Below are 16,969 nucleotides of genomic sequence, written 5' to 3'. Positions count from 1 at the left end.
ATTCAGTGTAAAAATACAATGTAAAATTCATTTTCCTAAAATATCAAGAAAATACAGAAAAAAAGGGAAAAATATAGGTAAGAAAGAGGAAATAAATACCTTTAACAAGTTATATGTGTATTTTAACGTACAGTGGTCAAAAGAAACATACCTAAATGATCCGTTTTTTAATATTATTTTTACCTTATGCGAGCCACATTGATAGAGTCAAAGGAGGCACATTGCACAGCTATATATTGACTGCTGGGATATTACTGTTGTTGTTTTTTTGGTTTACTTGTTTATTTAATAGCTAGTAACAGCTCCTTTACACAATATAGTCAGGGCACATATAAACTGAAGACAATAAGATCATCAGATAACAGTTGGAGTAACTTTATTTACACGTCAGAGTGTTTAGCTGCACACTAGATGTTTAAAATCCATGATAAAAAATAATTTACATTCAGAAATAAAAAACACTTCTAATGGTCCGACACCGACGCGAGTTCAGTGTTCAGAAGCTGCTGACGGATCCTCTTCACCGAGCATCTCCTCGATGCCTCCACGACTTTCAGTTTGGTGCAATGGTTCCCTTTTTTTTGAGTGACACTGAGAGACCTTGTAACAGCATATATACAGACGACACAAAACAAAGCGAGAAAGGAGAATAACACAGACACGAGGAGGACAACAAAGATATTCAACTTATACATTTAAAATGAACACATAGATGTGTGGAGAACTGTGTAGCTGCAAATGGGTGAGTTTGACCTGGCACACTTTATATATTTATCTTACAGTCATTTATGTGACGCACTTTTATCACAGAAATGATTTTCAACTGCTTGGACTGGGCCAAAGTGTTCTGAGCTGTATTTTAAATAATGCGCCAAGGCATCCGATCCATGCAGTCTACAAGCGTAGGTTATATAAAGAAGTGTAACAAACCCAAACGGTTTGGTGTGACTCTTATTTCTGATTGTGACAGAAAAAAATGGTAACAAAAATACAAACATTACTATTAAAATTACTGCTCATTCTACAACCTTGTAAAGTGGACCACACAGTGAATACATGTCGGTGTGTTAGTGCATGTGTATAAAAAAATACATAAATAAAAAAGAAAAAGAGAAGCTGTATTTAAAAAATCAAGTGACGAACACACTCTATATACATTATTCAGTTAGCTTGTAGCTGCAGCTAGTTAGCCTAGCATGGCTTTAAGGCAGGAGACACTCGGGACATGTTGCCGATACATCGCAGAAAACTCCGGCTATCGATTAAAGTAACAGTTAGGTGTCATATTTTCGTATTTTTATTTAGCATGAGCGCTGAACAAAAGAAAACTCATCTATAGCTTCCCTGCGTTCTCCTCTTTGAAAGACGGCCTCGGATGAGTTCAGGAGGCTCCTCGGCAAGTGTTCAAAGTATCCAGCACTTCTTGAAGCTCGCCGTCCGTGTACCGAGAAAGTCAAAAGTCAGAGTCCGCATCCATGAGCTCCACCTCCATCAGATTAGTGCGAGAGTTGACGGGCCCGTAGTTAGTCCTCCGGCCGGCCGGGACCCGGGTCACGTGAGCAGGCCTCTCCGCGAGGTCGTCGTTGCGAGGTGATTTCTGAGGGTAGTGTTCGTGTGGCTGTCGGGGCGAGACCGACGGGTACCGACCGGAGACCAGGCCGGAGCTGTTGAGATCCATCCGAGCGCTCGGGTAGGACGGCGGTCGATCCCTGCCCGTCAGACGTTGAGCGGCGTGGAAGCTGGGGTAAGATCCAGGAAGGCCGTCGTCGTCCAGCATCTGCTCTCTCCTCTGCTGCAGGCCGGACACCAGGCTCTGGTGGAGGGGCAGCTTGGGGAGGCGAGGCACGGAGCTGCGACCAAATTCACGCTGGCGAAACATCTGATGATCCGCAGCCTCTTCCGCAGGGCACACCTCCTTCTTCCTCCTCTTCTTCTTCTTCTTCCTCTTCATGACCTCGGGCGAGATCTCCGCCTCCACCGTCCAAAGCTTGTTCCTCTCATCTGGAGGCGGCACTGTTGGGGTTAAAAACAAAAGTGAGGACCGATCATTGGGTGGCGTCGACAGACTCTGGGATTTGTACCTGGTGTGCCGGTGGGAGTGACGGAGATGTCCTGCGGCAGGATGGCACCTCGCCTGGCAACCATCTTGGTCACATTCTGGGCCCAGGCCGAAGACACGTCATTGGACGGCTCATTCAAATCGAAGTTGATTCCAGCTGAAAACCAAATATAGAATGTTATACAGCGTTTTCTTTGTTTCATAAAACTTAACAAGAAGTTTTTGGGGGGATGTAGGAAGTAGAGAAATGAATATTGCTGTTTATTGTTTAGCTCTGTCGCAATAATTTATCAATAAAATCACAGCAAATATTGTGTTATGCAAGACACTATGGATTTACGCCATTATCACAATCAGTAATTAATCTCTCCCGTCCCGGTGAATAAGGGGTGAACAGCGGTTGGTGAAGACGACTAGCAGAAGAACTATTGGAGAAATACTGAACATACTGACAATACGGACAAATCAAAGATCCAACCGCGAGTTTCCACAATGAAATGCAGACCCACTTTGGCTTTTTAGAGACAGATGATGGTACAAAATACAACAGCAACACTATGAATCTGCCGTCTGAAATGGGCTCAAGACATAAGACCGATTTCCTTAAATAGTTACTACGATTTACATAAAACGTTTGACTAATGTTAGGAACTTTAAAGTGTCCAGCTTTCTTTTATTTTCCTTACTACCAATTCAATATGTTTGAAGGGTTGACCCGAAGCACACTTTCCACGTACTGGACTCTTAACATAATTGATGATATAAAATAGGTCATTTAATTCCCTTCTTTTTCAGCCACACATCAAGATACATCGTTGATGTAATTTCTTGCAATATATTGTATTATGTGTATTGTAATATTGTCATATCCTGGGCCAAGTATCATCACTGTATCAAAATAGTGAGTTACCCACATACTGTCCCACATTTAGTCGGAAGACTTTTGCCTGCACTTAAGTAACAGTTTGAAGATTATTTTGACTCAACAACAAAGTCGTTTGAGAAAACAAAATCTTATTTTGTGTTCAATAAAAGTCATTTCATGCACACATAGCGATTGATGTGTGAGTCTCAACCTCAACTCCAGCACAACACTACACTTCAGTTCAGTTTAATGAAACAAAAAAATACATTTCGAGTGTATAATCTACCAAAGGAGAATTTAAGAAGCTTCCAACGCAACCTTGTATTTCAGGGCATCTGGTGTTTGAGTTGGAACACTCACCCACGGGCCCGTCGTGAGAGACCGTGTGCATGCTGAAGGACATCTCCTTCTCCGGGTCCTTGTGAAGCTCCTTCCTCATGGCGAACGCCTTCGCGATCATCTTGCTCTTCTTGATGCGCTTCGGTTCATCGTCACTCCGGCCGATGATCCTGACAAATGAAAAACATTTTATTATCTTATTATATTATCTTATATTCAAACCTTTTTTTCATTATTTTTTTTTATTATTATCCACCAGAAGATCATTTGATATTAAAGTAAATTAATATCATTAAAGATTGATTTCTCTCTGAATTTATTTTGTCTGCACCACAAGTGTGTTAATGTGCATAATTAATATAATGTGCACCATAGTTTGTTCGTGCTGTTTTTTGTCGTTAATGATATTCTATGTAAAACCATTTAACTTTGTTCCTGAAGTTGTGAATGATAACAACACGTGTGTATCTAATAAATCAGGGTTCTCTAACTCACATAAAAGGGGCCAAAACCTTTTAGACGTCAAGGGCCAAACAAAAAATATATTTACCAAACTGTCCATAACAGTAAGTTTGAGTCTGAGTGCAATACTCTATTTTACGATGAAGGACGACAAACACAAATACAACATGTTTTTTGCTTTTATTGGAAGTCTCTGTAAAATTGTTGATATTGATAATCTGTTCCTTATCTTATCTTAAACACTGGCATCTTTATTCATCACGTTATCAACTTGAACATTAATCTACTTTGGTTTTGAATAGAATCATAGAATCACCCGGTGGGCTGAATTTGTGTCCTGAACGTGTGTCCTAAATAACACCATGAATTATAGGAATTACTCATTTATATCCATAAGTAACAAAAAGGTGGCAAAACAATAATAACGTAAAGAGGAACAATATCTTGCCTGGTCATCAACAATATAGAGAACTTTTAGTATAGTTTTGTATTTTGTAAACCAAGTTTAAACTTGTTGTTAATGTTTAACTTGTTGAACAAATGACGTTATCATAACACGACAAATTATCTTACAATCCTCACAGTATGAGAAAACACTTTGGCAGGTGTTCAAGGCATGGACTTTTAATCGCAGGTGCGTGCTTACCTGCACCAGGTGCGCTTCCAGATGAGGATGGTGGCTTTGGTCCAGACCCAGGTGCTCATGGCGACGCCCGTCCCGAACATGGAGAACAAGTTGATCTTCTCCACCATCAGACTGGGCCGGTTCTTGATGGTGCACTCTGGGATCGGCTTGTTGGTCTGAGACGCTATCGTGACATTTGCTTCACACCTGTGTTTAATCGAAAAACAAATACATTTGACGGGTTCAAACAAAAAGCTGAAAACAAAGCAATTACACAGACAAAACAATGACACACACATTGAACTCGGCTATGTAAATATTTACTTATTATACGCTGTTATTTACAGTCTGTAACTATGTAGCCAGAGGCTTCACACTTACAGGACATAATCTCTGAAGCTCCTTTCCCACTCAGCCTGGTTGAAGAAGTCATAGAAGTGGCAGCCGAAGGTGATGAGGACAAAACCGAAAGCTAAGAAACCAAAAATACCTGAAATTTTTTTAGAAAAATTAGATTTCTTTTTTTCTTTTTTAGTGTACGGGTTGTTATTTTGTGGTTATTTTATAGACCAAATATATGGTTGAATTAAGGAAAAACTGTGTTAGTTGGACTCACCAAGTCTCAGCATGGTCTCGTTGATTTTACTGGCTGCTTTCTCACTCAAGAGTCCAGGGTGGTTACTTTTGATGGAAAACAACGTCATGACACCTGTGGGGAGAATGAGATCAGCATGTTATGTCCGTCTCTTACACCACAGATAAATTGATATTATATATGATCAATACATCCCTCTGTTATAACTTTCAAATGATCCCTTTAATTGCAATTAATGGTGTAAATCAAGCTTTGAATCTCTAAAATTGATGTTTGTCTTTTTTGTAAAGTCAAGTTTTTGTGTTGGCATACTTGTGCTTGAGTTGCTGTGGTGAAAAAAATGGACATTATTGGAACATTTGTTGTTTACAATTATAAAGACTTCTTATAAAATAATAGTAAATATGGTGTTAAAAAACATATATGGGAATGTTTAATTAAGGAGGACAAACACAGAGATAATAAACATAGATTGAGATTCAATTAATAAAAAGTCAATATCACAATCGGACTAATATTTACAAATACTTGAACGTTTAGTTTAAATACAGATTTTGTTCGACCTTGACAGATGTTTGGCCCCATAATAGATCAAGTTGGATTTAAGGTGATAATTTTAAAAAAAAGAGATGAATAAGATCAATTAATTACAGATCTACTTAATCTTAATTTTGATCATCTTTAAAGCATTTATATTAGTAATAACATTTTCTTTCAATGAATCACATTTCACTGTAGCTTTAGAATATTTGTGGCTATGGTTTGGATTGTTGCGCGATTACGATCAAACAAGACCAAAACACACACAAAGGAATCGAAGCAGTATACCAGAGAGAATTGAAACATGGTGTCAGTGATCAAGGAAGGTGACAGCGCTGGGGGCGCACCAGCCCAGTCGGCAGAGCTCCGATCATTCAAAAGACGCAGCTGAACTCACCTCTGATCAGGAAATAGCCACCGACGACGAGCACCACTCCGATAGGTGCGAGCACAAACCCGGCACGGTATCTGTAGTTTTTATAGCCAACGAAACATATCCCACTGACAGAGTCTCCGTCCACCTGTGGAGCCGCACACGGTTTAAAAGAGGGAAACACCGGAGATCTCACATCAAGCAGGACTTGGGACAAACCTCAGCGAGGGCTAGGATGGCCACGGTGAGGACGAAGGGGACGGACCAGGTGACCATGTGGAAGTAGGAGGTCCGCCCGGACAGCGGCTGGTGGGTCGTGCCGAGGGCCTTGAACGACGTGTGCCAGGCGTAGGTGAGCATGACGAACCAGATCACACCGGACATCAGGGAGTAGTAGACGATGATGAAGATGGTGACGCAGGACAGGGTCTCCGAGGAGCTGCGGGAGTCCAGAGAGTTTTTAGTTTGAGGAAAGAGGATTCGAATCGATCGGACTTACGACGGCTCTCCTAGACGCATGGTGTTGTCGCTCTTGCACACTATTTCCGTTCGAGCTCCGTCCAAGAACTGGGCCAACCAGCCGATGCTGCCCACGAAGAAGCAGGCGTTGATGTAGAAGAGAATGACGGCCGGGTAGCGATTGGAGTTCTTCCAGTCGGCCAAGAACGTTGCCTGAAAATGTTGATGAGAAAGTGTTTTACAAACATGTAAAATGAAATTTAAAACATTTTGAATTAAACTTTATCACATTTAGGAAAACTTTTTTTTTTATTGGAATTAAAATATCGAACTCGAGGGGTAAAAAAACATGAATTTAAGTTTGCAACATTTTTCCAACATTTTGGAGTAAAACTATATTAATTGTAGGAAAATTATTTTTAATTATTGTAATTAAAATTAAACTCTATGTGTAAAAAACATTAATTCATGTTGGCACTATTTATCAACAGTTATATATTGAATTTTAAAGGCTACAAATGAAAAAATGTTTTGAATTGAACGTATAAAATGAATTTAATTAGAAAAAGTATTATTGAATTATTGGAATTGGAGTATTAAATCGAAATACAATAATTTTTTATTCAATGAATCAATAAAAACAAATCAACCTTTTAATATAGAAACTATGAAATTGATTCGTTCCCAAAAAACCTTTAAATTTTAAAAACAAGTTTCAACATTTAGTGAAACCCCATCATAGAGGGCCTTCTAGAGAAGGTCAGTAAACACTCACCAGGGTGAAGAAGGTGCAGAGCAGCGTGATGGTGCCGAAGTACGCGATGTAGGCGTGCATGTCGTCGTGCTCCTCCTTGGTGAAGAGAGGGTTGTCGCACTGGATGCCGCAGCCCTCCACGTCCTTGTACCAGCTGGACTGGATCTCCGTCTTCACCAGCGGCGCCTCACACTGGCCGGACGTGTTGAACCGCAGCTTTTGCATCTCGTTCTGGACGGAACACAAGTCAGTTTCCGACGCGGAATGATAATTTTTGTGTTTTTGTCAGGGTTCTCACCGGGCATCCGACGGGGAAGTGATCGCACTTGAGGAAGCTCGGCCAGCCGCGCTCCTGGTCCACGATGCTGCACGGGCGACGGGTGGACTGACAGAGACCCTGACTGGGGAGCTCCACAAGACCGTTCTCACATTTGGGCATGTAGATGCCACAGAGCAGGGGTTGGATGACCGACCAACAGCGAGGAGCGTTCCTCAAACCTGCAACAGAATGTATCACAGGTATTTAAAAAACAGACAACGGCAGAATAGATTTTGGAATCACATAATTCAATTTAGAAAATGGAATAGAAAACTTTGTAAAAATAAAATTACGAAGGGCTAAGTGTGCATTTATGTTATTTTTTATTTTATTTTAACTTCTTTTCGTCTAGAGATTCACAACCATAAATACATTCATACAATTCTACATTCCAGTGGTGTACAGCAGAGGCTCCAAAAATGTTTGGAACCACAGACTGATATTTGTCACGTACTAGTCGTCAGACTTAAACAGGAACTGGAAGAACAAACGTTGAGAGCATGAAATAAACAAGTCATTGAGATCACTGGGCTGGATTCTCAAGATGGTAAAAATATATGTTGCGCTAATTATCTTTTACCAGTTCACAGGTTTATTTTTGGGGGAGTAAACTTGACCATAAGAGACGTCCTGATGTAACAGAAAGAACCTTTTCTAGAACCTTTTTATTTCAGACGACAAAGATTATATATTTTCAGAAAATTGGAACAGAAGGAGTTTTGACAAGAAGAGAAATAGTGATTAATAGTTTTTAAAATAGCAAATAGCAGCAGTTTTTTTTTTTAAATGGTTGTTGAAACGAAAAACTAGAATGTAACACCAGCTGATAAAACCCTTAAAGAAAACTCCTAGAAATCACTTCCCATCATGCCTTGCAGCCACGCCATATGTGCCACACAAGTAGAAAACACATCAGCAGCACCAACTAAAAAAAAAAGCTTGACCAACTTTGATAAAACAGCTTAAAGTCTTCACACCAGAGTCTTGAAGCAGATGCTTCTGTACATTGACAACAATAGGTTTAGGACTTTGTTAGGAATAAAAAACAGTTTGTTGTTTCTAGCAAGTAGATAATTTACGTGTCAAAATAAATGTACTGCCAACATTTAAAAACTGATGGGAATAAAAGAGAGATGGTTTTATTTATAGATGTTTTATTTAGTGGACAATATGTTGGTTTCTAGAGATTCATGATGAATGTATAATCCAATCACAAAAACCTTTTTGACCATTTTATATATTTATTTTTTTCCTCTGCTCATATAGTTTTATTATTGTTATTACTCTTGGTGATGCGTTCAAGGACAGTTATTATTAAGCAAGACTGGTTGGATATAAATCTGTCGAGTATTTGTTATGAAAGCATCTCTTTATCAACCTATAAAAGGCACCAAATAACGTGTATATATATATCTGCACAGAGAAGTATTTTTAGGTTAAATTCCTCACCGGACCACATGGTCAGCTTCTCCATAGCCTCCTCCTGGGTGCTGGAGTCCTCGGCCAGGACCAGGGACGTGTGCGTGTACGGCAGAGGAGACCCTAGACACGAGTTGTACTTCAGGGACTCGCAGGTTGTACTTCTCTTACAGTTGTCATCGAAAAGGCTGCCGTTCTGCGACAGGATCGCCAGCGAGGACGTCAGCCACACGGCCAGGACCAGGAGGATCCCACAGGAGCCAACAATGGGGCTCTGGGTCCGGGAAGACATCTTGGGAGAAAAAAGTTGAACCACCAGCCCCCCCTCCAGAAGAAAAAAAAAAAAGCACAACTTTGGATCCTAGAGATTTTGATGCTCCGTCTTTAAATCTGCTCAAAACATCCGTTAGGAACTTCTTTTTTTTGTGGTTCTGGTCTAATAGGTTTCCATGGTGAGGAGAGCCTCGGGGCCTCCACAGTTCTCTTGCACTTTCCCAAAAACTTTTCTTCCACCGTCCGCACGTTCTACCGTCCTCTGGTCCAGGGCCGGACACAGTCGGGCATGTTGTCTCCACCAGGATGCAAACGCTCTTGATGACAAAGTAAATGGTTGTTGTTTTTTTTCCAAAATAAAGTTGGAGAGAAAAATGAAGCAGTGAAAACTCGTAGAATCCCCTCCCCCACTGCCCACGGCCTCGCTCCACAGCCCGGACGCCCCGCCCACTCCAGCATCCCCCCCTTTTACATCACGTTTGTCTCCTGAGAGGGGTCCCCTCGACAGACCTTCACATTATTTTTCATCTATAAATTTAAAATTAAAAGTTTATTTTGTATCATTACCAATAACATGGATAACTTCTCCATGTTGGGAAGGTACAACAGCGAATTATAATATAACATATAATTGTTTAGGGTTTTTTAATTTAACACCATTATAGTTAAATTAAAAATAAAAAAAGGATTTATACTTGTCTAAAATTCGGTCAGTCCTATCATCTGTAAAAGTAAAATAATACTTTACTGAAAGTTATAGCTTGTGTCAAAACACTTTTATAAACCTCTCATGTAAAAGATAACTTATTTCTCTAAATATGATGTCAATAATTTCGAGGGGCAATAAACTTTCATAAAAGTAGAGAGAGAGAGAGAGAATCTCACATTTTTGGAAATGTTTATCACAGGAAAACACAAAATGATTTAGAATAAAAGTACACAAAATGGTAGAAAATTATTTATTCTGCAGCTCATATGTAATCTTGCATTAAATGTCTTGAAAATTAAATCATTCGATGACAGCGAAAACTTACCCCGCTACTGGTTAAAATAAACAAGATATATCTCAATCAATTCACAATTTTTTTTTTTTTTTTAATATATAATTTAACCAGACACAGGCAGATATATTTCATGTTTTAATTTATTTTCCTTATAAATCTGAAAATGACTGAAGACCACTAAGGAATTAAGAAAAGACTATTGCAAAGTGTCATTATTTAAAACATAATCTATTATATTTTATAGAATTGAATTTTCCATACATTTTATTCAACTATAAACCATAATTAAGTATAAGATATAAAAGCGATGTAATAAAAATGTACTTAAACCTGATTGGGGAACAAACAAATAAGGCAATTGAATAAAAAGAAAAATACCTTAAACAAGTGATGTCAAAGAAAGATAAATCGTAGACTTTGCTTCTGAGTGGTAAAAACATATCTTCAACAAGCTAAATTGATACCCTGTAACCCATGAATACAGTCAAAACGCACACATTCACCAAAAACACTAGATCACTAGATCAAGCTTCTTCTAATACATTTTTTGTTTCTTATTGCCACTGTCCACTGCTGGGCTGCAGATTAACCTGGTCTTTAATCTGGTTGATGAGGACCTGAGACAGGAGGATTCCAACGAGCTGCAACGAGAAGGAACCCATGAGAGACATCATGAAGATGACGATTGTTCCTCAGCTGTACCTGAGGGATGGCCAGGCCCATGGCGATGCCTCCGAGAGTGAACAGATTACTGTGAATCCAGTTGACCAGCTGATCCACGCAGCCGTCCGTGTAGATGTGGTTTCCCGCCTCCGTGTACTCCGCCTCTTGCATCCCTTGACCACACATGGTGTTGATGACGGTCACCTGCAGGTAAACACAGCCAGCATGAAGACGGAGAGTCAGACGCCGGACGGTAAAAACACCTTTTCCTCTGAACTGAGGCAGCAGGAGAACGGGACGGAGCAACGCTCCCTGCTGGGATTATCCTTCCTGCAGTTGAAGTACATGTTCTCGGACCAGTCGGTGTACGTGACCCCTCCGCAGCAGCCGAACTGAGAAGACGAAGATGACGCTTTTGAAGCTTCGCAAATGTTTTTAATGGAAAATAAAACAACTAAAATCAAGCTGAGAGCTTCCTTGATGAGAATATATTTATAGGAATCTCTCTTATAGAAGAACATCAGTGCCACCAGAATATTACATTAATTAATTTAACGTTTAAATGTTCAAACATTCATTCCTCGGGCTATTAAATTGTACAATTCTGAGTTTGGGGGCAGGAGTGGAGTGAAAGTATCATGATGTTCTGTTCTATGTTAGTCTTTGTATCCTTTGTCTTTGTTATTTTTCTTTGATCTATGTTCTTTATTTTATCTTTAGACATAGATTGTATCATCTTGTTCTTTCTCTTTATTTCTATTTGTTCTTGTTCTTATTCTTATTTTTACTTTTATGAATAATTGCTGTATTGCTGTGTCTAATTGGAAAAAAACAATTTCAGCTCATCAGCTTCAAAATCAATAAAGTTCTACCTTATTAACATTCTAGGTTTTTAAGTATTTCATTATTTATCGTTAAATTATTTTATAATTTCATTAAATTATTTGTATATTGATAAGGTTGAATTATCCTTTTCTTAAATAATTGAATCAAATCTTTTCAAATATTTTTCAGAATATTTTTAAAATTAAATTACTTGCTACAGAAGTACACAAGTACTAAATTATTAGTAGAATAGTGCCAATATCTTTTATATTGAATTGAAAGGTTAAGAAAATGTTGTATTACAATTACTGTATATTAATAAAAATATATATATATTTTGAAAACGTTTGAATTATTTAATTCAATATTGAATTTAATTATTCATAATATTATTCAATGCTTAAAAAATATTTCAATAAGGTAAATTTCTCTTTTTTTTTTTTCATTTTTCACGGCCTATAATGTTTGTTTATATTTCTATGTAGAAGATATCCACAATCACAATTTAAGATATGTGCATTTTAGGAAATTGTCATTTGTTTTAAACTCATCTTTCTTACCTCTCTCTGACCAAAGTCGATCAGGTTTTGGAGATCAATGTCTTCTCTGTAGTGCACGATGGCTTTGGTAATGACATCACTGACCTTCGCCTGAGCCTATCAAGACATAGAAGACAACATTTTTATTCTAATCCAAATCAGTTTGAATATTCTCTGAACGTACTACGACCCAAAAGCATTAGCATTTGAATTCTCAATGGCAACAGGACACCAGTTCTTAAACTAGATAATTCCACATGAAAGTCCTGCTAAACTAATTCTCTATTGTTGGAAAAGGTTTGAGATAAGATCACGTGTGGGCTGTGGTCTAAACCTACGTCATGATAGATGTAGACAAGTAGAATCTCCAGCAAACACTTGTGTTTGTTTGGAAACTGTCTTTTACACTTTGTGTATATTTAGGACTGAACCTGTTTCAACTTACAATGCTGGTTCACATCTCACACAACAGCTTCTACTAACTGTTCTCGCTCCTCAGCAGGTGATCTGCAAACATATCTACCCATCATGAGACACTGCAAATATACACTTGTATACAGACAAATGGTCCTTCATTACATAACCTAAGGGGGCATGAAAGGAAAAAAGATCCAGAAAGGTTCAAACGATCCTGAGATGTTACAAAGATCAGGAAAGGTTTAAAAGATCTCTAGAAGTTAAAGAGATCTCAAGAGGTTAAAAATATCTTGAGAAGTTAAAAATATCTTGAGAGGTTAAAAATATCTTGAGAAGTTGAAAAGATCTCCAGAGGTTCAAAGATCTTGAGAAGTAAAAAAGATCTCGAGAGGTTAAAAGATCTTTAGAAGTAAAAAATATATTGAGAAGTTAAAAAGATCTTGAGAAGTTAAAGAGATCTCAAGAGGTTAAAAAGATTTTTTGAAGGTAAAAAGATGTTGAGAAGTTTAAGATATTTGAGAAGTTAAAAAGATCTCAAGAGTTTCAAAAGATCTTGAGGAATTAAAAAGATCTTGAGAAGTTAAAAAGATCTTGAGAAGTTAAAAAGATCCTGAGAAGTTAAAAAGATCTTGAGAAGTTAAAAAGATCTTGAGAAGTTAAAAAGATCAAGAGTTTCAAAAGATCTTGAGAAATTAAAAAGATCTTGAGAAGTTAAAAAGATATTGAGAAGTTAAAAAGATCTTGATGAGAAGTTAAAAAGATCATGAGATGGTAAAACTTGAGAAGTTTAAGATATTTTGAGAAGTTAAAAAGATATTGAGAAGTTAAAAAGATAATGAGAGGTTAAAAAGATATTTAAAAGTTAAAAAGATCCCAAGAGGTCAAAAATATCTCAACAATAGAGACAATCTTTCATAGATGGGTTGACCTGCCTAAAGGCTTATGTCCCTCAAGAAACTTAAGTTGAATCGCCCTGATCTGGAACATTAAAAAGTGTAACTTTTCATAGAAGTTTCATTTCATTGTTTGGCCAGTGACTAGGATTTATTTTGTGTTGTTTCTTAAATTATAACTTAATTCAAGTCTTTTCGACCTTCTCTGTGTTTTCACTGGTACAAGAATGTTCTTAGGATTTCACATTTTCTCAGCTCATCCAAGGTTGGATAGACAGACGGATGGACGGATGGACGGATGGACGGATGGACGGATGGATGGATGGATGGAAGGATGGAAGGATGGACAATACCTTGTCGGAGAAAACAAATCCAAGAATCCCCGCCGCCACTTGCAGTAGGAAGATCACGACCAGACTGATACAGAACTGCAAACAGTCATGGGTTATAGCAGCAACAAGATTATGACCAGCAGCTGTCCACTCACTGTCTGCAGGAGGCAGATGTTCTCCCTCAGAGAGCCCACGCAGCCACAGAAGGTGATGAGGAACATGAGAACTCCCACCACCATGATGAAGACGGCAGGGTCCACCGACAGGTACGCCAGAGCCGCCTCTGAACGGCAATAAGCACTTGTGATTTTTAAAAAAAAGTCATCCTATGGATGTGTCCAGATGTTTACCCGCGTGCTTCACTGTCCGAGCGTAGATCCCGACACACACCATCACGACAGAGATCATCTGAGGAGCACAGAGTCGGGCAAGAGGAGAGGAGGGCAGGTAAATAAATTAATATAATACAACGAATAAAGAACTTTTCAAGCTCAATGTTACTTTTGAAAAGTAAGCTTTGCTATTTGTGTGTAATGCCAGTTTTTTGTGCTCCCAAAGTGTCCAACCGTGTGGCTTATATATATATTTTTCATCAGTGAAATATGAGAATGTTAAGATACAGAAGAGTCGATGAGAATTGGACTAAACACTGTCTTGTGATACTTGAGATCCCTTTTGAAACAAACCTGCCTCGTCTTGTCTGGAATGTTTCTCCTTGACTTTTAAATTTCATCCTTTTTTAACTGGGAAGCCACGTATTTTTAAACTTAAAGTGTCCATTTGAATCCTGCAGAATTGACCAAGATTATGAATATGTTCCCCCTGAGGAAGCAGAAGCTGGAGGGATATTTCAAAAGAGCGTGTTTAGCCAGAGGCTGCAGAAAAAGAAAACAGAACATTCCAGGATTGGGCGCTTCGACCAGACCTGTGCGAACTTGGCTCCAGGTCACACGTTTTTTGTTTGTCATAAATAACCGTTAACAGGATGCGCCTTATTGATGCTGTACTATCGGGTTGAAAGTGACATGTAGCGAGAGGTCACTCACCCAAAAGATGAGGTTCGACAGGAAGAGGAGATATTTGACGACAGGGCTGACGAAGGTGAAGTCGTCTCCGTACGGAGGTGCGCTCCTCCCGCAGCATCCCATCTCCTCGCTGGTCCGGAAGAACGTTTGGTTCTCGCTAGAAGACGCCAAGTAACAGCCAGCCCCTTTACCCAAAGGGAAACTTAATTATAAGACGCTGCAAATGTATTTTTCTTTTACAAAAGTGACCCGCAATAAATCTACGAAACTTTCCTGAGCGGACGGTGCGGAGGAGGAACTAGGGACCGTCTGCAAGTATGCAAACGCAAGTTCAATTCTATAAAAAGGGCATGTGTCCAAAATTAAATAAATTAAATATTTAGATAACAAATCCTTCGTTTTTTCCAATATTAAGAAACGAAATAGTCTCATTAAGAATTGCACTTACAACAGCGAACAAAACTAACGCCACTGTTGTCTCAACCACCAGGTATTTACCATCAAGGTCATCAATTAGATTTTACCTCGAACCACCTTCATCTCAAGTCTGAATTGTTTTATCTGTTTAACAGTCACATGCATTTTAGTGAGTGATTTAACAGATTTTTGCAAGTGGGCTCAGACGACAAAAATGAGTCCTTAAAAGCAATCTTGACAAAAAAAAAGAGTTTTTAAAGAAAGAAAAAAAACATATCGCAGGTGAAAATATAACATTATTTTGTGCAGCTATATTTATTCCCGTTGCAGTTTTTACATTACACAAAATAAGTAGTAAACTAGATTAAACAAATACATTTTAAAATATATATATTTTGTTAAAAAAAAGGAAATCCCACTGCAAGAGGAAGTACACACAAAACAAAAATATTCATGCACACATGTACAGAAAATTCCAAAAATCAATTAACCTCTGTATCATCCATTGTGGAAAGGAACGTGAAGAATTGTAACCGAACCTACAACCCAGAACTTGCTTCTCTGTCCCACAACAATGTCAAGCAAATCAATAAATGAGGAATCGAATGAAAACAAGTGTGTCGTTTATTTGTCGTTTGTTTCACACCTGTCCTGGGTGAATTGGATTCATACAAACACAAACTGCAGCACAGAGAAGCACAAGACACGATAGAAATCAATAAATGCAGCCTTAATAAAACAAGTCTTACACCACACGACCTTAGTGCTGGAACACAACTTGAAAAGGGGTATTTTGGGAAAGTTAGAGAAAATGATCTTGGTACCTCGGTACAGCACGTGTTACAGACAATTGTACCACCGTGCTGCCCCTGTAAGTATCTTTTTTTTCTTTTATTGTTGAAATATTGAATTAGGACAAGTAGAAACATGTTCATGAAAGTTCACATCGTTTCAAAAGTTAAGGCCAATGTTTAAATTCACGTTTTGAAATACGTTATAACAATCAGTTCATTTGTATTTCGTGACCGTTACAGTGTGAAACAAACATAGAAAAGACACAGAAACATGCAGGAAGTCTTTTAGTGTCGATATTTAGTTTAAAAAAACATTTCCCCCTTCAGGCTTAGATCAAACACTTACTGTACAACCTAAAATCACATAGATGGCAGCAGAGAGCTTCAAAGGTCGCACTATACAATCCCAACCAGGATTCTGGACCAGAACTGGAACCCAGTCCCCATTTTCCAGCTACATTAGTGTTGAGGCTTGTTTGCCTTGACCCGAATATCCGATCCTTCTTTCTTTGATCACGTGACCCGTTTGCGTTCGAGAGACTATTGACACTTTCCCCAACAAAAAATACATTTCTTATCTTTCAAAGTACTTGAACATTTCCGTCGCAGAAATACACAAAACACAATTGAGGTACATTTGTTCATTAGCAGCTTGTTCTGTTTAACGGCACCTTCACGATTACATTTCTGTCCTCAAACTGCAGTGTGTGTCTGTGTGTCAGAAGAGGAATCGCATCTGGACAAGACCACATTGGAGACAGATGTACTGAAACAGGAACATGGTCGACACCAGGTAGGATGTGATTCAGTCATTGGTTGAAACCGAATATGGTTCCAGGTACTGTGTAAATGACAAAACAAAACTGGACCAGAATTGTAGTCACCGACGGGTCATTCTACAAACCCAGTTTTCTGTGGATGCTTCATATATATCGCTCTCGAAAATGTGTAGAAATGTGTGTTGGAAAGGATCAACCA

General features: G+C 38.6%; 2 protein-coding genes across 2 annotated transcripts; both read right to left on the bottom strand.

Annotated features, from left to right (window-relative positions):
* Window positions 1-362: 362 nt before the first annotated feature.
* Window positions 363-9,476, bottom strand: smo (smoothened, frizzled class receptor). The gene is made up of 12 exons (XM_087787254.1): window positions 8,840-9,476; window positions 7,370-7,569; window positions 7,093-7,302; window positions 6,358-6,530; window positions 6,078-6,297; window positions 5,883-6,006; window positions 4,967-5,059; window positions 4,732-4,840; window positions 4,372-4,557; window positions 3,285-3,433; window positions 2,082-2,216; window positions 363-2,013 (listed from the first exon to the last, which is right to left on the bottom strand). Exons 1-12 carry the CDS (start codon window positions 9,099-9,101, stop codon window positions 1,454-1,456), a joined length of 2,421 nt encoding a protein of 806 aa, XP_087643380.1. The 5' UTR covers window positions 9,102-9,476; the 3' UTR covers window positions 363-1,453.
* Window positions 9,477-10,033: 557 nt separating this feature from the next.
* Window positions 10,034-15,058, bottom strand: tspan33a (tetraspanin 33a). The gene is given in 8 exon segments (XM_087785853.1): window positions 10,034-10,758; window positions 10,760-10,953; window positions 11,013-11,141; window positions 12,135-12,230; window positions 13,777-13,851; window positions 13,911-14,038; window positions 14,106-14,163; window positions 14,802-15,058. Coding segments are annotated over 8 exon segments (900 nt in total). The 5' UTR covers window positions 14,904-15,058; the 3' UTR covers window positions 10,034-10,640.
* Window positions 15,059-16,969: the final 1,911 nt, after the last annotated feature.

This window comes from Callionymus lyra, chromosome 3 (genome assembly GCF_982586985.1).
Source record: "Callionymus lyra chromosome 3, fCalLyr1.hap1.1, whole genome shotgun sequence".
Taxonomy (NCBI): domain Eukaryota; kingdom Metazoa; phylum Chordata; class Actinopteri; order Syngnathiformes; family Callionymidae; genus Callionymus; species Callionymus lyra.
This window is presented reverse-complemented; position numbering and strand designations above follow the sequence as displayed.

Coding starts and splice junctions, on each gene's coding strand:
- smo (XM_087787254.1), bottom strand. CDS start 9,101: ATGTCTTCCCGGACCCAGAGCCCCATTGTTGGCTCCTGTGGGATCCTC. Junction 6,531..7,092: donor TCTGCACCTTCTTCACCCTG/GTGAGTGTTTAC, acceptor CAACATTTTCAG/GCAACGTTCTTGGCCGACTG. Junction 4,841..4,966: donor CGAGACCATGCTGAGACTTG/GTGAGTCCAACT, acceptor AAAAAATTTCAG/GTATTTTTGGTTTCTTAGCT.